Below are 24431 nucleotides of genomic sequence, written 5' to 3' on the forward strand. Positions count from 1 at the left end.
AGCTGGAAGCCTGGCAACTGACTGGGAAAGTGTGTGGGTCATTATGATGGGACTGTACTCGGCATGACTGGAGTGGAGCAGGCTGGACTTACACAGGACATCCCCAGTCGCACGCTGGTGAGTTGAGAATAATCTGAGGAAACAGAATGCCAGATGCTAAGATCATCTAAATGCATTTAATGCCTCTCCTTCTTTCTGATATCTAGTCAAATCTCTGTGTGTAATAACTGTGATTGTTTGTCTAATTCCTGGCAGGGTTTCCTTTTCTCTTTTCTACTTTGTCCCAGTGCTCGACTTTCTCCAGTTTGCTGATTATGAGAGAGCAAACCATACCCAGGTTCAAATTACAGAAAGGACTCTTACCAGGTAGCTCACCACTTTTGTCATTACAGGCATAATCAGTGCAATGAAAATCAATGTGCTGCATATCTGATTGTGTCACTTTTTGTTTCATCTTCTACAGGCATGCTGAAGCGCACCAAATACAGTCGTCTGCACAACGATTCACTCACGTCCCTGGAGGATCGGCCTCAGAGAATGCTACCCCTAAAGAGGGACCTTTGCTTGGACTCTGATTTTGCTCAGCTGGATCCTGGGACGCCTACACACCATGGCCCGTCCACCCTGAGGGACTTCATCCCCCGCGTGGCCAACATCCGATTGCAAAGTCCTATTTCCCTGCGAGGCCTGAGGGGACAAACAGCCCGGGACAGAACCATTGATGGACACTCTGCAGAGTGGGGCTCAGGGCCTGACCAGAGGTTTTGTAGCCAACCTTCCCTCAATGTGCCCCTACCTACCGACCAAAACCTGACTCACTCAGCTCTGTGCTGCACAAAAAGACCCATCACCCTGCATCGGATGGCCAGCTTCCCTTGGACCCCTGGCTGTCCTCCGTGCTCACAACACAGAGATGGTCTGTGTCGTTTGAAGACTTCCTCTGCAGTAGACGACTGTACAGTAAAGGGGACATCAAACAGAGTGGTTCACCATCAAATCAAGGTACCCATCACATATTATCTAATAACTGTGCGTGAATACACTCAGCTGTGCACAGACAGGAATCTGGTTTTGCAGCAGACTGCAACTAAGAGTTGTGTGGGAGCTTCTTTGCCAGACAAATTTTATGTTTTTCACTTGGACGGTTTGCCTAAAACTGTTACTTTTCTTACTCAAATATTCATTGTGTGTCAGTGTAAAGATTCATGACTGCACACTATGTAAGGAAGCGCAGCTAACTTCATATACAGGGTCCCATTAGAGAGCTGAAGTACGCAGTTTAATTCCTACCAGTCCCAACACAAACACATGCATGAGCACAGAACACACACACATAGACAAACTGTCTACACATGCGCATGCACACACACACACACACACACACACATACACACATAGACATTGTCCCCCTGTGCTCTATCCACACCATCACACTCACTTTCGTACGTTCATCCCCTCCCTCTCAGATAAAGCTTCCTGTGTAGGCAGTAGTGACTCATCCTGGCTCTCTGCTCCTCTCTAGATCTACTCTGCTTCTGTGTGTGCATGTGCGCGTGTGTGTGTGCGTGTGTGTCTAAGTGCGTGTGTGTGAGTGCATGTGAGTGAACGTATCCGGTATCAGCAGAGCCCATGCTGTCCTAGAACCGGAGGTGTGTCCGCATGGGTGATTAGGAGCAGGGCATGTGAGCCGACCACTGATGGAAATGAGAACGGACTGTTTGATAAACAAGCACACACACATACATTACACACTCCCCTGCCCACTCGCCCCACCTTCACACACACATGTATTGATTTAAATCTGGTCTTCATCAGTTGACTTACTCATCCTGCCTCCAGCCTATACGGTCTGCTCTGCTGAAGCTTACAACCAATAGAAGTGGGCCAAAGTGTATCCAAGCACATGGCTTAAATGTTGTCTGGTTGCATTAACTTCATGTAAATATGTCCAAAAAGTGCTGAAGTTGCATGTTGGATAAGTATGGACAGGTGTTCATAAGCACAACTGTATCTACATTTAAAGTGAAAAAGAAGGGACAGTTACATATGCATGAAGGTGCTAAACTAGTCTTTATTTCTCCTTAATTAATTCAAAAAGTCACAGGGAGAAAATACAGTAGTAAAAATAAAAATGCGTATGGACAATTTTTCCACCAAATTGAACACCAATGAAGTGTGTAACACTTTTTTCTACTTTGAAGTCGACTTCCAGTGATCAGCACCTCATCACAACTCATTACTTTACTTTTCTACTTCTTTTTTATGACATTTTGTACAAACATTCATGGTCCCCAGAGGATGGAGTCTACTGAACTCCTAAAAGTTTCTTTAGCGCCACACTGCTAGATGGATTGGCAGCACATTTTTGAACACACATTCATGGCTCCCAGATGATGAATTCTAATGACTTTTCATCTATGGTTCACACTTCAGCAAATTTTTGGCTTTGGTTTTTTTAGGGTTACGAACCAATTTATTTTTGGTCGAAATCCTGCAAACGGTTTAAAATTAGGTGTGCAAACTCGAACAGAACCCATTCCATGTTGGTGGAAAAAGGTTGGTGGCTAAACCTTTTGCTGAAGAAATAGTATTTATTTGAGTATGAACCAGTATTTATAATGCTCCTTAAGCAGTCTGTGAATCATTTTAGATTCATGAGGTTATCGGGAACTAACAGAAAAGTAAAGTTTGTGTTGTAAAAATGTGATTGTATGTGATTTTAAAACTTTTCTAAATAAGAAACAGGACAAAAACATTGTCCACACCAGCACCATCTGAGATCTCTTAACACTTTTATTGTAGCTGTTTCTCGTTGTGTTATTTTACATTGCAGTCAGTGAGTAACTAGTGTTCTGTTGTGTTTTCCCAGTACATGGGTAGTGTGGAGGTGACCCAGTCCATGAGAGCCCTCGACTTTGATACAAGAATGAAAGTCACACGGTAGGATGTTATCCCACTGCCACTACGCACACACATACACACGCACACGCAGATTTAAGATAGGAATAGGAATGAATCTAACTGCTGACATGGTCACATACTGAAGTTATATATGAATGAGCTGTGCATGTTAGAAGAAAAAGAAAAGACGAAACTAGATAACAACTTACATATATATTCCAAGCAAGGCGTGCGGTTTGTCTGAAAAATGTTTTAAAGGGGGAAATGAAATTAAATGTATAATGTTTCATAAACCCATCCTTTCTCCTCATCATTTGGTATTGACATCCTTGTGCAGGATGCCAAAACGCCAAAGGACACAGCCACTTCTGTTCAAAACAACACTGCTGAATGATGGGGCAGAAAATCCAATTACATGAATTTCCTCCTAATGATCTCTCATAGGGGGGAGGGGGGGATACCTCAATCCATTACATACAATTTGTTTTCAAAGAGGAGAAAAGCAATTCCTAGAAAAAAAAGTCTTGCTTCCTGAATAGTAAGGATGTTACTTTTGTGTGTGTGGGTGTTTGCCTGGTTTGGCCTCTCTAACCCCAACATCAGCTCTCTAAAGATGAGCAACTGCAAAGCATTTATCCAGACATATGACACTTGCATTGGACTTCACTCCATTTTTTGTTTCAGACCGTGGAGGCATGCAAGAAAAACACATTTAAGGTAACATAGGGAGAGTTTATATCCAAATGGTCATTATAAAGTCGGAGTATTCCTTAAGGTTAAAGTAGAAACCGTAGAATTACTGAAGAAGTACTCTGAAAATGTTACAAAATGTTACTTTAGTATTAGTATTTGTAGTACAAAACTATTTTCAGCAAAAATGTATTTAAAGTATCAAGAGTAAAAGCACTAATGCAGAATGGCTCATTTTAAAGGGTTATATTATGATATAAATATTATAATATTCTGTTTTTATCTCTAATGAATACATGTAAGAGCATTTGATGAAGTAGTTCATCAGATTGGGGGCAGTGTTTGATGTTTTGGGTAATTTAAAAGAATAGTACTGCATATCATCATGTCATAAGTTTTTTTTAAAGTAACTATCAGTGTCAAATAAATGTACTGGAGCACAAAAGTACAGTATTTCCCTCTGAAAGGTAGTGGAGTATGAGCACAAGGTGATAAAGCAGTAAAACTTGTCCATAAATGTGTTTAGGAACATTTCACCACTACATATCTGTATAGAACTACTGGAAGTGTGTCTGTATCTGCAGACTCTTTTGACATGAAGATACAACGCAGGAAAACACAAATATAGTAAACACCAAGGGGACAAAACTCATTTGCTTTCACTTTTATTGGGCCGGGGAGGAGGGGCCAAGTTTGAATGTTGTGCAACAATTCCTGAATAGTGGGTCTTCGAGTCATGATACTGTATATTTTATTTCACTGATTCACTGCAAATGAGCCTCTTGTGATGTAGTTTCCCTCCTCTAACGTTCTCACATGCAAGTCACATGTTATCAGAGTGCACTGGATCACATTTTTACAAAGGTATCTCTGTGTTTACTGTGTGTATGTGCATCTGTACATGTTTATAATCTGTGTGTGTGTGTGTGTGTGTGTGTGTGTGTGTGTGTGCGCAGAGAGGCAATCAGCAGGCTGTGTGAGAGGACATCGGCCAAGACAGCAATGAAAACTAAAAGGGTAACACACACACACACACACACACACACACACACACACACACACACACACAACAATGCAATCAACACAACACAATCAACTAGAATAACAGATTTTTGTCGTCGTCAGCCTGTATGCAAGGCACTGTCAGCTCTTCTGGGTCAAATCAACCTGCAGTTTTCTGGGAGAAGGATCATCCTCACTGTCTCCACAGACAGTGTGACTCTGATCGCAGCCTCCTCCTTACAGGTGACAGCCTCAACACGCTTAACCACACTATACCACAAGCATCATACCTCACACATCTGAAATATTGAGGCTAAACCCTTCTGTGCTTCTGTTTTTTTCCCCTCTTCTCCTCCACAGAAGATCGCCCATCACCCCATGCAGGCCATTTCATTTGCCTCAGGAGGAGATCCAGTATGTTCATATTCCCAAATGTTTCACATGTAAAACCATGAGCAGATAGGGATACAAACACACACACATACACAGTGAGTAATTGGATTACAGCTTAGTTGGCTGACATTTGTGGAAGATTTAATTATTTCCTACCCTGACTCTTGATCCTTCTATACTTTAAATAGGCAGTGCAAAGTCTGGGCCTGTATCTATGCAGCCATTAAAGGTGATATTTTAAGTTTAAACACACAATATGTATTTTTCTGCCACTCAGGGTTCAAAACAACAACTAAACAACAACAAAAGATGAGGGTTTTAAATAGTGTGGAACCACTCGGGTCTGTTTTAGGCACCAAAACTACTAAAATAAATATTTCAAACGGATGGCGTTACGTTGGTGACGTGTTACTTTACGTATTTACATGAAGACGTTAATTTAAGGGGAAACTTTTAAAAACAATATTGGCTTTTTGTTTAACAGAGAACATGAACAGCGTTCTTTCATACTTTCTCGCTCATTATTCTACGTTGCCTTGCGTCCTCTGTTCCTCCTGTTATAATAACTCTGACCAATAGAGGTTGTAGATATTTGTAGATAACCCAGCAACCACAGCAGGAAACTGTGGTTGCTGGGTTATCTACAAATTACAGTGCACTCCTTTTCATAGGTTCAACTACAAACAGTGAATGAGAACAAACTGGACTTCTCTATTTTCCTTCTCTTTCCCTCCATGCCCTCATTATTTCCATATGACTGAATTTGGGTTATGCATCCTGAGTGAAAAAAGAAAAAATCAATGCTGCACTGTAAATGTCTGAACAATCAGCAGGACATGTCAGTTTTTGGCTGCTGTCTAGGTCAAACCCAGCTTAATAATAATCTTGACTAACTTGTTATTTATCAAGTAGTTTGTATTCACTTTTTCAGCCCCAACGAACAGTGAATACAAATGCCTCTGCACACGCTCTAATATTTCATTGCCATTTTGCGACGTTGCGCTGGCCAAAGATTAGAGAGAAGGCAGCTTCTTTCTCTTTGGGAAACACAACACCAGCGAAGCTATGGATGGGATTATAGCCCGCTGTTTAATTAATTAGCTAAAATAATCTTGTAGTGTGCTCTAAGCCTCGGCTCAATTGGCTTGGACACATAGAGGATAGCGTGGGGAATTAAAATCAATCCGCCACAAAGGCTTTATGGTGAAACATATTCAGCTGACTCTGCTCTTGTATTAGTATAAGAGAGCCAATGATAGGGAGTGAATTAATTAAACCGAGAATACACATGGATGACAGTTTACTGAAAATGTCTGCTGTGTTTTCAATGATTAAAAGTGCCGCCACCAAGCAGAGTTATGAATCGAGAGGCTGATTACAGATCCTAAAGCTGCCAGATACACCAGTTCTGAACTGAACTACGCAACAACACAGTCTGCAGGTTTATTAGTGACCTCTTGCACATACAGAGAAATACGGAGAATACCTTTCAAGTGACATTGTGTAATTTTGGAAAGACGAAATAACACATTCCAGCCCGTAGTTAATGTTGCACATTATAAACAGCTACTACTGTTTAATTATTGAGTTGGTGTTCTGACTTTTTCCTGACTTAATTATTATTTTATCTACTTGTACTTCTGTTAAACTACATGTATACACTATGTACTGTATATATATAGAATTTAGCATCTTGTAATTGCCATTGCCATGGCTGCTGTATAGCCAAAAATCTACCTTTTAGTCATAATTGCTATTATTTTCTCTCAATGTGTTTACAGGACATGGCAGATTACATTGCTTATGTTGCCAAGGACCTCGTCAATCAGAGAGGTAAAGGACAGCTTAATTTCTCATTATGGTGAGCTCGGCTTCCACTGGACTGGCTACAACACGACGGCTTGCCAGTGACTCCGAAAATGAAACATGACCGTTCTATTTAACAATGTTGTGAACTGTTAGAATGTTAAGAACATTGTAAACAGAACTACTTGGTTAGGTTTAGGAAAATATCATGGTTTCAGTTCAGGTCTGTTAAATGGCAAAACTTGTGAATGTAAGTTGACAGTTACTTGTGATTTCACACAAATTGGGTTCCCCTGAGTGAAAGCCCAGTGTTTAGTACAAGCCTGATTCCAAACAAGTTGACTAAAACTTTAGCAAAACATAATCTTATCATTTGCTAATCCTTTGTTAATTTATTAAATTATATTACAACCAAATCATCGGACTGGCTCGTTTGCTCCTGTCATAATTACTAAGACAGTCACTGCCTTACAGGCCCGCCATTCAGAAATAGGGACAAGGAACAACTTTTCAAATTGGACCCTTGATCCACACCCTTCCAGACCTTTGCATGGAGCATCTTTGCCCTTTGCCATACACTAAACGTAAACATCGGTTGTAATAAGCTGTTTGCAGAGAAGTCAGATATGTCCGTTTTGTATGTAAGGACGGTCTGACTTTCTTTATTGTGTAAATTCAAAAGGTTTTTAGTCAAAATATCTCTTTCTCGCTCTCTGTCAGCATGTCACATCCTGCAGTGTCCCCGGGGTTGTGCCGTTGAGGTTATCAACAGCATCGGTCAGGCCTTTGAGACTCGTTTCCGCCAACTTCTCAGCCACACGCCATCACTCCTCTCCAACAATCCCAGGTTGTCTTTCTGTCTACTGTAGCTGTCTTATTAGTGTGTTAAACTCAAGTGTCTGTTCATTTGAAAACAAATCAAACTGAGGTTGAATTTATTACTTTACCAAGCACTTGCAGTCAGTGGTTTTGACCAGTCTGGAGTTATGAAGAATGCTTATTTTTGTCAGAAATGTACTCATTACATTAGCTACATTTCTTTTTGCTCAAGTAAATGTAGGTTAAGGTTAATGATGAAAACCAAAGGAGATATCTTTTTTTTTTTTTAATTTTTTAGAAAAGAAATAAATTAAATAATAATAGGGCAACTACATAATCAGCTCTATGAATCAGCTACTCTTTGGCTCAAATCAGCAAGCGTCATCTGCTAATGGGAATTGAAAACCAAAAATATGATATAGAGTAGAAAAAGCTACAGATGAAATACATTAAGCTGGAGATAAAGAAACTAGAGTGGAAACTGGATGCAACCATACATTTTACCACAGCATACGGTCATGGTTTTGACTGTATTTGATATGGGGCGGGTCTTTTGCCTTCACAGCAAGAACAAAATGAATTCATAAAGGACTGCTACAAACCTTTTGCACACTAAAAAATTTAAATAAAGGATCCATTCCAAAACAAAAGTTGCATGAATTCAATAAAGCATTAACTGAATAGGTGTGTAAATCCATGCCTCGTCACATTGTGGGGAAAGAGGTCTAAAAAACTAAGTCTAAACTTGTGGTTCCGCACGTACATGACAAAAGTGACGCGAGCGCAAAAAAAACAACATGACGGAACCGTCTTTTGGGATTTTGTTTCCGCCCGTAGGAAATTATTTGACACACAGCTAAATTTAGCTTGTCAGCTAGCCACGGAGTTCAACTGTTTACGTTACCATGGTTACTGAGTAGGGAATGACACAAGCCACAGTAACGGATCTCTCACTTAAAATAGCGAAATTTATCAAAATAAACCAGGGTTTCCTTTACTGCCTTGATGGAACACCCCCCTGAAAACCTAGTTCTACTTTTTTATAACCAATTGGAGAGTTTAATAAATAGCACGTGGTTAAAACTCCCAATGAGCGCTCAGCTGTATGTACTGAGGAGAAACTAAAACAGTCTCCCCAACCTGCGTAGGTCTTTGTCACTTGAGCTTTTCATCTTCTATACGATTGTTGTCTGGTGCTCAAGGCGCCAGAGCGAGTTAACCATCATGGAGTGCTTTTTTCAACACGGTGATCTAAACTGCATGGGTCGACGTTGTACTGAAAAATCAAGGCCAATTTGTCCGTGCACTCGACCTTATATCTACAGGTATGCCTGTACATTGTAGCAACACCTTTCACAGCTTCTTCACTGTGTTAACCTCCTGAAGTCCATCTAATTATTGAAAACATACTGAGCATGTTTTTATTTGCATTAATAACTTTATTCATATAACAGACGAGCTGAGAAACCCAATTGAAAGTGCCATTTATGTTTCTAGACCATTTTTAAATATGAATTTTCTTTCTACAATGAAAACTATTTTCAGTTTACATGCAAATAGACTGTTTTATAAATTTATTTATCTATTATTTTTTCTGCTGTTCAAAACCATTTCCATGGAAACCTGTGTCTTTTGTTTGTATTTTGGGTTCCTGGCAGCTTTATACTTTGTTCATTTGAAAAAATGTAAAATCAGACTGATAGCCAACACTGCAAAAACCAACTGATTAAAAAAGAGGAAATACATAATTAGAATTAAGCAAATGAATGCTCGAAACAAGTAAAATTATCTGCCAGTACAGTAAGTACATTTTTCTTTGTAAGAACTATTTAAATAAATAAAAATATCTCGGCACTGGAAAAACCAATTATATGTTGAAATAAATTATTATTTTTGATCAATTGTGGCTTGAAAAGCCTGACTGTAGTAACAATAAAATAAGCCAGAAATACTTGAAACAAGCATGTTTTGGTGATAGAAAATGCTTTTGAAATATAATTTAAACTACATGCAACTAAAACTCTCAACTGGAACCAATATTTTAGGTAAAAACTTTAACTAAAAACTCTTTAAACAATAAGATAATTAAAAAACATATAATAATAACACTAATAATTAAATAAGCACATAAAGCTATGGTCAGTAGTTAAATTATACTCAAGACAATGTAATTAAGATACTATTGCTAGGTATAAGAAGAAAATACTTGGTAAGTTTCATGTTTTTTGCAGTGAAGTGTTTCTGAGAGAAAGGAACCATGCATGTGATGTAAGACAGACTGAAAGATGCTTAACAGAGACAGTAATTAATGCATAGGAAGTTGACAAATTTGAACCAAATCTCCTGGACTTCAGAGGGTTAACTTCATGTAACTTTCTGCGTGCAGGTCTGCACTGAGGATCATGGAGGGCATAAACAAGCAAGAGGAGGCGATGGCAAACCAAAAGGCCAAACAGGATGGTGAGCATCATGACTACTACAATGTGATCACTGGAAAGACGCCACCTGCTGGTGGGATAGAGGATCTGCGGGTCACAAGAGAGGAGAACAAACAGGATCCTGACATCCGCGAGGTAAGAGTTCATTGTAATGCCAAAACAAACATACATGTGTAGTAAGATGACTGTAAATATTTAGTTTGACCTTGAACTACACTGTTTCAAAATGATCAAAGAATTGAATATAATAATGATAGTGATATAATCTTAACATTAATTTATATTAACACAAGTTATATATTCTATTATACACTGTGAAGTGTAGTGTTATGTAGTTGTAGCAACTGTGCAACTCCATCCATTGTAGAAGGCCATGAGATGTGTTTGAAAGCTGCAGAAATAAGAAAGTTGGAACTTGTTGCTGATTTTGTGGTCACATTTGTAGTCAGTAGGGGCACATGCCATTAGGTTCATTCTTCTTCTGACATGAAGTAATTGGCGTGAGTCCTAGATGATGACACTGGAGTGGATTTTCTCTCCTGTCCCAGCCCACTCTCACAAACAAAACAAAAAAAGTCATACCCTGTGACTTCTTTCCCAATCCCATGATAGTGTAACAAAAAGACTCCTGTCCCATCCCAATCCTAGAAGATGACTCCCACTCTGTTCCCGTGTTTCAGATCCAAAATGCCTTATCTAAATAGCTCGAAAACATTGGCCAGGGGTTCCTATACTTTTTCTAATGTGGGCAAACTGTTTCTAACACTTTTGGAGCCAGTTATAGTATTTATTTACATATAAAAACTGACCTATTCTTATTATGATTTCCGTCCTGCTTGCTTCTGTTGATTTTCTTTTCTTTCTTTTATTTCACTGTCCTGTTCCAGTCGGTGGAAAATAGTAAAATTGACTCCCATCCCACAGATTTCTCACAGAATTTCCCGGGAAATGTCACTGTGCATGTTGTTGTATTAGAGTCCAGTGTATTCAATCCACAGTTCTGCCGTTTTAAACATTACAATGATTTTTTACAGTATGGCATTACATTTCTATAGTGGAATTAATATGAAATAAATTGATTTTTTTTTTTACCAAGACAAAGACACTTTAAAAAAGTCAAAGTCAATTTATTGTCCATTATTTACATACAGGTGAACAAAATGTCATATCTCATTGTTCAAGGTGCAAAACAGAACAGACACACAAAGAACAATATAAAAGACAAAACAATATATTGCAGATAGTTATTTAAAGTGTGCAAATCCAGTGTTAACTATGAGAATCAGATATCAGATCAATAAATACAGAGAAATATTAAATAGTGGGCTAAAAAACAGTGTATAATAACACTATAAATATATAGGTGCAATAAGGGAACAGATAATTTCACAGTTACAGGAAGGCACAGCGGAGTGCAGTGGCAGTATAGGCCAGATGAAAAAGTGTGTGTGTAGTCTGTGTGAGAGGCTACATGTATGCATGTAAAAGGAAATCATGACCATCGAGCAGAAGCAGTTGAGTTGTAAATGCCTTTCTCAAGGACACATCAGTTGTTTATATTAACTTCCCAGAATTATTATGTAGGTCAGGGAATTAAGTGAGTGACTTTTTTGTCAAGAGCACACACATCTAATCTTTAAGCCATAACTGTCCCTGGATTTACACACACACACACACACACACACACACACACACACACACACACACACACACACACACGTACAAAGATCTTGTGTGTATGACTCATCAAGCGCTGTTGCAGGTTTCTTCATCTCATCCTGTTTCACTGTATGAGAACTGCTCTGTCACAGAAGAAACTCCAGCTCCACCTGCAGGTAAAACTCATCAACACACTTCTAGACTAATTTAAAATCGGTCTGGTGTTTGTACTATACTAGTACTGAATGTGTCTGTATGTAACTACATTAAAGTTAACTGTGACTACTGTATGTGAATGAGACAGTGCACGTTAAACTAATATTAGGGTTAATTGTAGTTTTTAAAATGATTACACCCAGTTTAAACTGAATCCAGTCTGCGTAATTTCAGTTAAAACCTGAGTATTCTTCCTCTGTTGTATCTCCGTCAGACTTGGTGTCAGTCAGTGCTGAACAGTGTACTCCTCTCTCTGAGACACTGATCCAGGAGGAAGGCTGGTTCCACGGAAGGTGGGTCATCAACATCCCCGTACTTCCTCTGTTAGTCAATTACCAACTTTAATGTGTGTGTCTGATAATGTATGTCTCCAGCTCCCTTTCTCAGTAACTTTGTGTCCTTCATCCCAGATTAGGAAGAGAGCAGGCGGAGGCGCTCCTCACCTGTAGTGGAGACTTCCTGGTCCGAGAGAGCAGCTCTGCCTCTGGTCAGTATGTTCTCAGTGGGATGGAAGGAGCCAATGTGCGCCACCTGCTGCTAGTCGATCCACATGGACAGGTAGAGTTTTGATGCTGGGTTTCAAATACACACAACATGAGGAGAGATGAATGGCAGTTGGCCCTAACCCTTGTGAATTCTTAGGGACATTTTTGGCTTTTTATGTTTGTTTGTTTTTATCATGTCTCTGACTTTTCAACCAGAATACAGACACTATTGAAACCCAGTGAACCAAAAAAAATATGGTTTAATCACAATTATAGCACAAAAGCATTCATTTAACAACCCCAATGACAAAAAAGTTGGGACTGTGTAAAACAAAAATAAAAATGCAGGATGCATCAAATGCAGAATTATTGTATGTATTTACAAAAAACAAACAAATTCCCGGTGTGATCATTAGCTATAGTCTTTTTACTGTAATCAATCAAATGTAGGCCGCATAATATCAGGCTTTCAATCCAGAGCCATGGTTTCACAGGTGTAGTTTTTACTGCTTTCCTCCCAGTTGAGCCATTTTCTCATGGTTACAAGCGATTTTTCTGGTTTCTACTTCGGTTACTGCTGCTGTATCATGGAGCCCTGCAGTGTTTGATGTAATGCATCAAATTCAAAGCTAATTATTGACTTATCTCAGCCAGTGAAATAAAATCCAAGCAATTATAGCAAAACAATTCCATTTAACAAACAGGGATTAAAGGGTTAACATTCAGAAAATGTAATGCAATGGTAGTTATGATCAGGACTGAAATTGGTTAAAATATTTAATATGTTAAATCTCTTGCTATTGATAATGATATATTTTATGATATGAAAACAATATATAATTTGAAGCAGTTTTGGGATAATTTTGGCCTCTATGTTAATAAAGAGGAGTTTTCTTTAAAGGGATGGACAAGTTTTCACTTTGTTGTCTGTGTCTTGGTGTGACCAGGTGCGGACCCGTGATCAAGTGTTTCTCAGTGTTGGTCACCTGGTGCGGTTCCACATGGAGAACCAGTTGCCCATCTTTGCTGGAAGCAGTGAACTGTGTCTGAAACAGCCGATCCTGCAAAGACACTAACACACACGTTCACAGACTGTCACATGCTTTAAATAGGCTTCAGTAGCAGCTCTCAACAGTTTTGGAGCTGAGGCACAATGTTCCAAAGCAAAGAAAAAAAGCTTAAACCCTTCCAACACGTTTTGATACTTTACTGTAGTCGTTAAAGTACATATATTGTTTGTGTGCAGTTGATTGTTTGATTTGATTTATATTGTCATACTTGTGCACAAGTAAGTGCACGCTGGCCTGCAGAACATCCTGTCTCTCTCTCTCTCAGGCTGAATTTGATGGTGTTTACTCCAAGTTCAAGCACAATCACTGGTGTTTGGAGGAAATGACCAGAATGTTGGCTGACTTTCAGAATCATTTTTTGACATGCTAAATTTGTATTGTGTTCATTTGTTTTGATTTATTATTGCTGCGTGTTTCCCACGCTTGACTTTTCAGTTCCACTTAGTTGTTACATCCTGAATAAGGAATTTATAGGCTCTTTGTAACCAGCATCTACAGAAATAGATTTGCAGTTTAGTCTCAATCAAGCTGGCAAATATGCAAATAAAAACATTCCTGTTCCCCAAAACGTGTAATCAAATTCATCTTCAGTTCTTTTACAGAATGGATTGGTGGAGTTTGTAAATTATTTTTTGTAAAGCCTCCAAACACAGAACAGTTAATTTATTCTTACACCAGTGGATTACACTCTTCTAGAAACTATTCTTCACAAATCACATTACAAGATGATGCAAGGGATTATAAACTAAGAAAAATACAACACAATTTTACCTACTACAGTAATTTGGGTAGTTAACAGGGGCCCAAATCTAACAATGCGACTCATAAAAAAAGGAAAAAGGTTAACTTCCTTATTTTTAGTTGCAAACACTTAACATTTCAGAACATTTACCAGTCATATGTAGATATTATTTGGATTTAATTTCTACTGCTGAAATAATAGTCAAAACATTGGTGAAATTTTACATTTCATAATGCTGCCAAAAGTTTTGTATTTTATGGAAAAATATGGCCAATGAAGACATTAACATTATTCTAAAGATTTTATATGTTCTACTTCCAGTTATATGCTATATGGCCACTAAATAATACAAAATGTACGAAACATGACTGTTATTTTCAAAGTGAAGCCCCAAGGGATGAAGTGTATTGATCTGTCATGCACTAAGAAGAGGAAGACTTGCTAGATTTAATTGTTTTTCGCATTACATGGCGCATCCGCAAAATAACGTAATTTTCTGTATTGCTAGAGACTAACATCTCCAAAGTCCGTTTTGCACCCAAAATATTTTCTTTGTGTGTATAGGTTGGCTAGGTCATATATCAGTTAGCCTATATATGATATAAACACAAGTAACTTTAGTATTTATTTTTAATAATGTTGTAATATAAATATTTATATGTACGTTAATGTGTGTGTGTGTGTGTGTGTGTGTGTGTGTGTGCGTGCGCGTGTGTGTGTGTGTGTAGCGGGAAGCGGATACAATTTACATTTCAAAAATAAACCTTGAAAGCTACATCTAACGTAACGTTAGCAACCATAGTTAGCAACTCAGCCTCGGTCCAGTTGTTCCAGAGCACAGAAGGTTGCTTGGCAACAAAATCAAATGGCAATCAAGTTTTCATATCCAAGAGTTTGGTGTTTTTTGGTGGACTTGTTGCATTTGTTGGCGGAAAACTAGAAATTAAACATTAACACAAAGAAGACCTGCTTGACATGGAGGAGATTCAAGTTTCCCTGAGGTAATGAAATCAAGTGTACAGTCATGAGAGGTAGATATTTGTGTTAGTTTGTTGGAAGTTTTTCTAGCGTTTGAACAATTCATTATCATTATTTTTTTATATAGTTAATCATGCATAGGACAAGGTAGTCTTTGTGTGAATATGGGGTGATATTGAGCCATAGGGAGCTAGCGTAAAGGATATTATGAAGGACATCTTTTATGTTTACTGAGGAAAAAAGTCACAGAAACCTGATGATAAAATGCACTCCAATCCAAGGGAAATTTAAGAACATTTCAGGTGATGGGATGTAAAACAAAACTGTGTATTATTTTACACATTAATGTCAATGTGAATTTCATGCTTGACATGCTATGTCATGCTGACTTATGAAGCAATATAATCGACAAATGTGCTCTATATTTAGGCTTGAGTCCCATCACTTCTGCAGGTGAGGAATGGTGTCACAGGATGCTTAAGAACCTGATAATGATGATAATATGTGTATTTTGTGGACAAACTATTTTTTGTTCATGAATACAAATCTACAATTGAAATTTAGAAGTAAATGAAAAAGGGGATTTAGAGAACAGAGTCAGAAGGGAAGGCAATGAATCAGATGTGCATTTGTAGTCTACTTTTGTGCGGAAGTGGGATGTGTTTGAGGCGTGGTCTTTGCTCCTGAATCTAGTTTTATAAAACTACATGTCACATTTATCTGAGAGTGTACAGTAATATCTCTTAATCCTGTTTCTCTTTTTATTTGCTCTTAGCTCTGAAGGTGAAAATTGTGGTGAGGAACCAGCAAAAAATGACACGGGAGTTGAGGAGGAAATGGGCAACACAGAGACCCAGAATGAATGCATGAAGAGACTGCGATCCAGCTGGCAAGCTGTTTTGCTTGGAATTTTGATGGTGCTCTTTTGTGGTGTGACCGGTGCCCTCTTTGCTCAAATAAGTAAACAACAATATCTAACAGCGTCATTGCAACATATAGCAAAGAACAACAAGCAATTGCAAATGAAAAACAATCAGCTGATGCAACTTGTGCACTCCACTTATCAAAACTTCACCCCTCTGGGAAGTGAGTGCGACCAACTCAAGCTGCTCATAAATGCAACACGGAGCAACTTCACCTCATTTTCTCCTGAAAATACACAGCTCATGCTGCTTTTGAGGAACACATTGCAAGAAAAAACACTGTTAAGCCTGCTTTTGAAGAAAACATTGCAAGAAAAAGCACACCTCCAAGTGAAGAACGAAGAGCTGCACCTGCTGTTAAACGATGAACAACAAACCTCTGTGCAGCTAAAAGTAGAAAATCAACACCAGCGTTCAATCCTGTTCTCTGACAAACTGTCCTTCCTCTGGAGATTCTGCAACAATGACACTCTGCAGTGTTCACGCTGCCTGCCTGCCTGGGTTGAGCATGCTTCACGCTGCTTCTCCCTGTCCCAGGAAACCGAGAAGTGGGAAACTGCACGCAGGAAGTGTCTTGATGCTGGAGGTGACCTGGCTGTTGTTTTAAATGCGGAAGACCAAGCATTTTTAACAAACCTGACATTTCAGTTTGCACAGCAGCACCCTCAAGTAAACTTGCAATCAGTGTGGATCGGGTTGCAGGACTTGGTGAAAGAGGGTGTCTACATCTGGGTTAATGGTAACAAAATCCATAGAGATGTAATTTACTGGAAGCAACTGCAGCCAAACAACGCCGTGGCCTCCTGGGACACAGAGCGGACAGGACAGGACTGTGTTGCCATCGTCCCACCGAAACAAATTGGACAGGGAAACTGGTTAAACTCCTGGGATGACACTGCATGTTCTGGCAAGCGGCGGTACTTGTGTGAGACCATGGCTCTTATTTTGTCCTGACTGACAGATATATAAAACTATTGTATTAATGTGATTATTCTGGATTTGTGTGTATGTATATAAATCCTGTAAAAGGAATCCTATAAAAACTGTTCCTGGAAACAGTTTTGCTTATTTTCCACGTTTGCAAGTTTTTTTAATCAGAAAATACTTTTACATACCTTTCTTTCGTCAATATTTAATTCACACATGATTAACATGATTATTTAATACCTGAACCATATACCATATATTCATTGAACATAACATGAATGTATCCAGATATGAAATGATCTAAATTGAAAGATCCAATCAAAGTGCTTATTGCAAAGGGCTGCACAAAGAAAAGGAAGAGTTGATTTTTGGAGATACACATGATTGACTGCAGACAGGAAATTGTTCACTTTACTGCGACTCTTCTCCTTGGGGCTGACTTCACATGTTGCAACTTGAAAGCAGCTCCAGTTCTGAACAAGATTTGTGTGAAAGCCGTGCAATGAAAGTTACGTGATATCTCCTGCATGTTTAAGGGCAGCATCGCACTAGCAACAGTAGAAACTTCATGTAAATCTTAAATCGTAAAGGAATCTTGACTCCAGTATACAGATGCCCATAAGCCTTTATATTATAAAAGTGATATCCCTACACAGTGCAGTGTGTAGTGTTTTGAGATGTTATTTCATGAAGATTTCAGTTTCTTCCCACATCTGGAAATATAATCACTATTGAAATCTAGTTATATACTTTATAACTGACTGAATTAATTAGACCACAAGATGGTGCTGTCAGTCTTTGGAAAAGCTCATTCCTCTTCAGATTAAACCAAAATATGTTTCCTTGATTGGTCAAATGCTCTTATACTTCTAAAATCCTTTAAAAATGGTCTATGTGGTTGTTGCATCCCTCCATAATCTTGTATACATGTTCATACTGAAAAATGGTAAATATATATATGTGCTCAAATTACTGATAACTGTAATGACATCCAGCCTTTTTTTGGGTTATTTCTGTGTTCTTAAAACAGATGTGTGTCTGAAAGAGCAGTGAAAATGACTGGTAGTAAACAGCCTATAATAATTGCTGCAACACCTCTCCCTCGGTTTTCAGCAGCATGTCACTTTCAGATTTTGGTGAAGTGAAAGATGACTGTGTGTTGAAAGTATGCAGCTGACTGTTTTTGGGGCTGTGGCCCTCATCGTCCTCTGAGAGGCTCGGAGGGTCTCGCCCACATTAATCACCCTCAGCGCAGCTTGTGAGGCTGAGATCAGGGAACCGCTGGCAGCTGATGGAGAAAGAAGCAGCTCTGCTAAAGACTGATACAAACACTGATAGGGTATCTGAAGAAAAACAGCACTTAAAGCCTCTCTGTTCAGATAATGGTGTCAAATGTAATCACAGATCTCACATAACTTCCCCCAATCCCTAGCTTTTGGGGTTTCAAAAAGAGGGCTTATCTTGTTTGTTACAAAGAGCAGGAAATGAACATGCTTTAAATGTTATCTCTCCTCCTCCTACACAAGTTAAATGTGATAATGATATCAACATCTTATCTGATTCAGTCAGTAAATAAACAGAAACTGAAAGTGTCTCTCTAAAAAAAAACCATCTATCATCCATCATCTGTTAACATGAAAGCTATCATAAGTGTGAAATTTGGTGATTTTTCAACCAAGTAAAGTGATTTTCCTGCTTCAATTACGTCCCTCTGGACTTTCTCTGAGTCACACAGACCTCGCCCAAAACAACTTACCAAGAACAGCAATGACCTCGTTTCATGCCATTATTATTTTTCCTGACGTGCGAGGCCTGCTAATGGTCACATGTTGTCATACCTGTGAGGTCACTGTTCTGACCCCTCTGACCCCTCATTCACGTCAAAGTAGCAGCTGGCAACCTGTGTGCAGTTACTGTATAAGCAGATTTTAGAGGATCATAAGTAATTGTCTTTTAAAAATGTTACAACAAATTTTGAAAATCTTAGTTTGGATTCACTTAATTCATACAATAAGCAACTTCTGTGCTCTGCGAGGTAAAAATTATTGTTTTTGTCAATGGAGTCAAGTGGCTTTGGCAAGAGCATAGAACAGCTTCAATTCCCCCCAGAAAACTAATAAAGGGCTGCTGTCTTGCAAAATAATGTGGTGAAAATATTCTAAATGTTACATACAATTAAACCACTTTTAGCGGCTAAAATAAATATAAATAATAATTTTGCTGCTTCCCCTGTCCACAGCAGTACATTGTATGGATTCTGTGCTGGTAGTTTTGCCTTTTTTTTCCATACGGGGAGTGCCAACCTACCAATCCGAAATAACATAATGCTATTGTTTGTGTATGGATAATCTAATATCCCTGTGCAGGGTAAAAGGCAAGAGAAGCATAGTTTCTTCTGGTTCTGGCACCTTTATGAATTGCAGTAAATTCAGATGAGCTCAGTAAGCGCTTAAACCTTAAAGCAAGCTAAAGACTGTGCCAAGGGGTCTTTTAATCGACATTAAGCAAGCTCTTTAAAGTCATTTTTTACTTACAGATGTATTCAAACTTGTATATTAAAAGGATAATTATCGATTTGCTTTATTTTGGGCAATTATGTGGGCCAAATACATGTCAGCTCTATGTCCGTATTTTAAAATGAAATAGATCAAACAGGTGTTATTAACATATAATGGTCACTTTTAAGCCTCACTGGTCGCAACTTGTAAAGTATGGATATTTGTCTTTTCTCAGTCTTTTACTAAAGAAGACTGAATATATTTTAGTTTTGGACTGTTGGTCGGACAAATTAAGAAAGTTCAATAAGTCAACTTGAGAAAATTGTGACATTTTTCATCCTAGAACCCAAAGGATTTATCGATTAATTGAGAAAATAACTGTCAGAAACAATTGTTATTTGTAGCTATACTAACAAAATCTGCAACCATGGTCTAACTTTTGTAGTGATGTAAGCAAAGGGTTAAACTCACTGGATAATGTCCAGTAGCTTCCACCAAATGGCCACTGTGTTCAGCTGTGACTCATTTTCAGATAGTCTGCTTAAAGAACATCACAGATAAAGTCACCAGTAATAACTGCTGACATTATTATACATGAGTTCCACCTTCTAGATAAGATGCTTAGAGGACAAACAGCATTCAGCCTGCAGGTTGGTAAGTAGAGGCTTTGAGAAATCAAAGTCTGTAACACCAGATACAGATGCATTACCTTAATCTATGCAACCACATGTTGTGTGTGCATTTGTTAGTGCATGTGCGTGCATTCCTTGAACCCAGCCAGTGACAAGTCATGACTCTGAAACAGGAAATGATAAACATTTAGTATAATCTTCAGGTTCCGTGGCTTTGGTTCAGATCCAGAGCATTAAAAAGCCTGAACTCTTTGAATTCCTTTATAGAATAAACTTGAGTGCTGATGAGCCTGAGGGCATTAACTTTGCACACACAAACACACACGAAAAATGCACGTATGACAAAGCATTCCCAGGCCCCGAAGCGCCTTAATGGAACAATTAAAGTCATAAAAGCGGCCGAAGTACGAGAGCATGAAATTGTTCCTTGTTTGAATGTTATCAGAGTCACACAGAGTTCAAAACTGGGAGGAAACAAAACAAGACTTGGCCACTGACTGGGCCGCGTTGCAGCCGTTACTTACTGGCATGCCAAAAACTACATGTATGTTCCTCTGGAGACACGATGCAGAGGAGGAGATGTGTTAGTCATGTGAGCTTCGCAAACAAATGCACAAAAACAAAGAGAGGGACTAGTTTTTGTGCCGTGGTCTGTTTCCTGTTTCCACAAGTCAGGAACCAGTGAGGGCATGCTGTGGAGAGGAGCGAGCCAAAAGTCTCTGTTAAATGAGTATACAGTAAGTTTCTGTTGGCCAGAGTCGGTGCAGAATAGATGAGTGTGTGTGTAACCCCCACGGTGATCGCCTCACTCCTCAGCAGTGCTCTACTTGAGCTTTTACCTCCCTCTGCTCTCAGGCCTCAGCCCTCTACCCCGGCTTAGCATGACGACTTGTCTCTGAAGCTCTGATGGGTGTGTGGACTTTTGTGTGTTTGGCAGGCCTTACTGAGCGGATACACACACACACACACACACACACAAATGCACAACACACTGTGTCCTCAAGCACAACATGCCCTGGAGTTTCTTTACCTCTTCCAAATCTTCATCTTTCCACTCTCTCTTTATCATTGCCCCTTTGGAAACTAGGTCAGTGTCAGTTCATGCCATTAGCTTCTGCTCCAAGTGTGTGACTTGTGTGTGTGTGTGTGTGTGTGTGTGACTTGTGTATGTGTGTGTGTGGTTGCATGTTCATGTTCAATGCTTATCTGCCACTTGGCTCAAGAACTGCCTTGAAATTGTTTGTTTTCATGCTCTGTGCTGGTGGATTTGAATCGAGTCTGCATTTGTGTGTGTGTGTGTGTGTGTGTGTCACGGTGATGATGAGGGGGTGGGGGATTCCAGGATTCTTGCACGAGGCAGCAGGCAGATGTGGGAGACTTGAATCAAAACTTTTCTGTTGGCCAACTTCAAAAGGCAACTTTTCCTCCAGTGTTGGTCTCTTTTTTTTCTCTCTCTCTTGCTCTCCATTCCTCTGCCGTTTCCTCATGCTTTGGCCAGCAGCGCACACTTCTCTCTTGGATTTCAAGCAGAGTCTGAGATCAAAACTCTGATTCTAGCAAACAACAGGAGGGATGATTCAGTGGATCTCTGTCATGCTGGGACTTTCTGTTTGTGGTCCTGGAGAACTTGGGGCGTCTCTAGCAGCTCAGAAAACCAACTTGAATTATTGTTCTTATCACCTTAATACCTCAATAACTTTTACTAATTTTATGAGAATTTGCTTTTAGACTGATGACGTGTTTCAGAAGCTGTAGAAAACGGCATATTTCTTCTGTTTGGAGGTTTCCTCACACACCTCAGCAGTAAAACACAGAGAATTTGGAAATCTATTGCATCTAACTATTTGTGAATGGTGTCAACAACAGCACTATCTCTCCTAGAGTTAGTTATTTTATTGCTCATAGGAGTTATTTTGACCACATTTGTCTCTGAGTTACTTATTGGCAAACGAATGGAGTATATACTTGTTCGTGCATAGCCCATATAACATGAATAGTGGTGGAAACTAGCTAGATTTACTCATGTACTGTACTTAAGTCCAGTTAGGTTTCTGTACTTGTGCTTTACATGAGCTTTTCCATTTTCTGCTACTTCATGCTTCTACACTACATTAGTTCATGACTTAAATTAATTTGCAGATTAAGTATTAGTTAAACTAATTAACATTAATTAAATGTAATCAACAATTTAAGGTATATAGGGTGAGATATGTAGGCTTATTAAAACTAGCCCCACCTTTACCAGATGCAACATTAATGTAATGTTTACATTAATGCAGTTATTTATAATGAACTTAAATACTAAATTGATTATCAATAATCATAATCAAATAATATAACATGCATTATTATAAAAAAGGATCAATCTACATGATGAGTACTTTTACTTTTGGTTCTTAAAGTATATTGTTCTTTATAATTTTGTACTTAAGTCGAATTTTAAATGAAGAAATTTTACTTTAGTATTTCTACAATGTGGCATTGCTACTTTTACTTAAAATATATTTCTTCCACCACTGCATGTAAAGCTAGAAAAATATCCCTTATTTGGTGTGATAGCGATGCTGTATGGTCAACGTTATTGAATGTAGAAGCTCACTTTGTGGCAAAAAGAATGCTTACCACTGCAATACTCTTCTACACATTAGATTATACTAAGGTCAGACTGTACATGCTCTCATCAGGATGAAGTGTAGTAACTCTGGTGATCCTCTGACTTGTCACCTTGCACCCTCATCAGGCCAAAATGAGGGTGACCATGCTGAACATGACACAAACATCAGCATTTAGCTAGTTAGCATTGTCATTGTGACATGTTTTCATGTTGATGTTAGCATTTAGCTCAAAGCACTCAAAGTGCAGCATCATAGAGCAGCTAGTATTGCTGTGGAGTCGTGCTTTTACTTATACATTAGTGGGGAAACCCAAACTTGAACAAGCCAAGCCAATGTCAACCAAGCTCAGGGGTTTTTGTTTTGTATTCTGTTTTTATTCTCATTGCCATCCTTTCATCTCCTGTATCTTTGATGAAAACCCCTTTCTCTGTCCTCCTCCTCCTCCTCCTCCTCCTCCACCTCCTCAGCTCCTCTTCTGTTCTCCCCTTTATGAAAGAAAGTGTTTATTTATATCTGAATTGATGCCCTAGCGAAAATGAATCACAATAGTACTCTGGGAGAGTGTATATTAGTATATATCTCTATGTGCCTATTTACATAGAGTGTGTTTATGGGTCTCTACATCTGTGCTGAGCTACACATGGTGGCAGCGAACCCCTCGCGGGAAAACTCAACAGGGAATGTTTTCCATCCCTAAGATGGTCAGATTTGTGTGGGGGGACACTGACTCTGCGTAAATCACATGTGGAGGGGAGATAAGTGGGCGGCTAGACCAGCCTGGATGATGGCTCAGGCCAAAAATACTATCCACTGTGCCCCACAGGGGACAGACCCTGAATAAATCTGTATGTATTCAAACACAGTGTGTGAACAAAATAACACCTTATGATATATTACAATCAAATATCACAAGTTAAAGCCTCGAAAATAACCATGTAGATAAATCAACACCAATGTTTATGAAACTATCTCATAAACTACTAGAGGTAGTATTTATTGCAGGGCAGGGGTATTTCAACAAGGCATTAAGTCATAAAATAAACTTGATTAAAACGACATTTTGGAAATTATATTTATACAATAATGGATAAAAAAGCAATGACAGTCCTTTTTACTTTTGGTGGGAGTCCACGGTGTTGACTGGCAGTCTTGTAAGTATCAGAGGCAATCTGATTGTGAATTAAAATCATTTATTACTGCTCCAACTTTTCCATCACTATTTCTTTGTGTGGCACTCCCTGTTTTTTCTTTACTTTTTTTACACAGTATTTTTTTTTCTTGATGAAAGTTAGATTAGACGACTGATACCACTCTCATATTTGTCCGTTTCAATACTCAGCTACAGTCAAGAGATGATTAGCTTCACTCAAAATCAGCCTGCTGGCACATCTACAGCCAAATTCATAGCTGTGCATTAAGGTGTTGTGGTGGGTGTAGCAATGGCATGACAGCCATGTTGTGGCTCATGAGTGCCCCCATCAGTGTCTCCTGAAAATGATGTTACCGTACAATGAAACTGCACTGTCAAACACGCTTTGAGGGAATTATTTTCTCCCAGATCACAGTTGCTGTTTTAAACATGTGGTCAGTGTGATTTGAAACAAAATAGTTTTAAGAAGTGGTTAACAATTTGGAAG

At 38.9% G+C, this 24431-nt stretch overlaps 1 protein-coding gene and 1 pseudogene across 1 annotated transcript; both read left to right on the forward strand.

Annotated features, from left to right (window-relative positions):
• Positions 1–14047, forward strand: LOC131981373 (SHC-transforming protein 4-like). Its single transcript, XM_059345652.1, has 14 exons — positions 1–117; positions 288–366; positions 464–1002; positions 2870–2940; positions 4548–4608; positions 4717–4836; positions 4954–5007; positions 6768–6819; positions 7513–7639; positions 9998–10184; positions 11812–11884; positions 12139–12217; positions 12335–12482; positions 13357–14047. The coding sequence occupies exons 1-14, from the start codon at positions 64–66 to the stop codon at positions 13483–13485; spliced, it is 1773 nt and encodes a 590-aa protein (XP_059201635.1). The 5' UTR covers positions 1–63; the 3' UTR covers positions 13486–14047.
• Positions 14048–14995: 948 nt separating this feature from the next.
• Positions 14996–17091, forward strand: LOC131988375 (low affinity immunoglobulin epsilon Fc receptor-like; annotated as a pseudogene).
• The last annotated feature ends 7340 nt before the right edge of the window (positions 17092–24431 follow it).

The sequence above is a fragment of the Centropristis striata genome, chromosome 2 (assembly GCF_030273125.1).
Source record: "Centropristis striata isolate RG_2023a ecotype Rhode Island chromosome 2, C.striata_1.0, whole genome shotgun sequence".
Taxonomy (NCBI): domain Eukaryota; kingdom Metazoa; phylum Chordata; class Actinopteri; order Perciformes; family Serranidae; genus Centropristis; species Centropristis striata.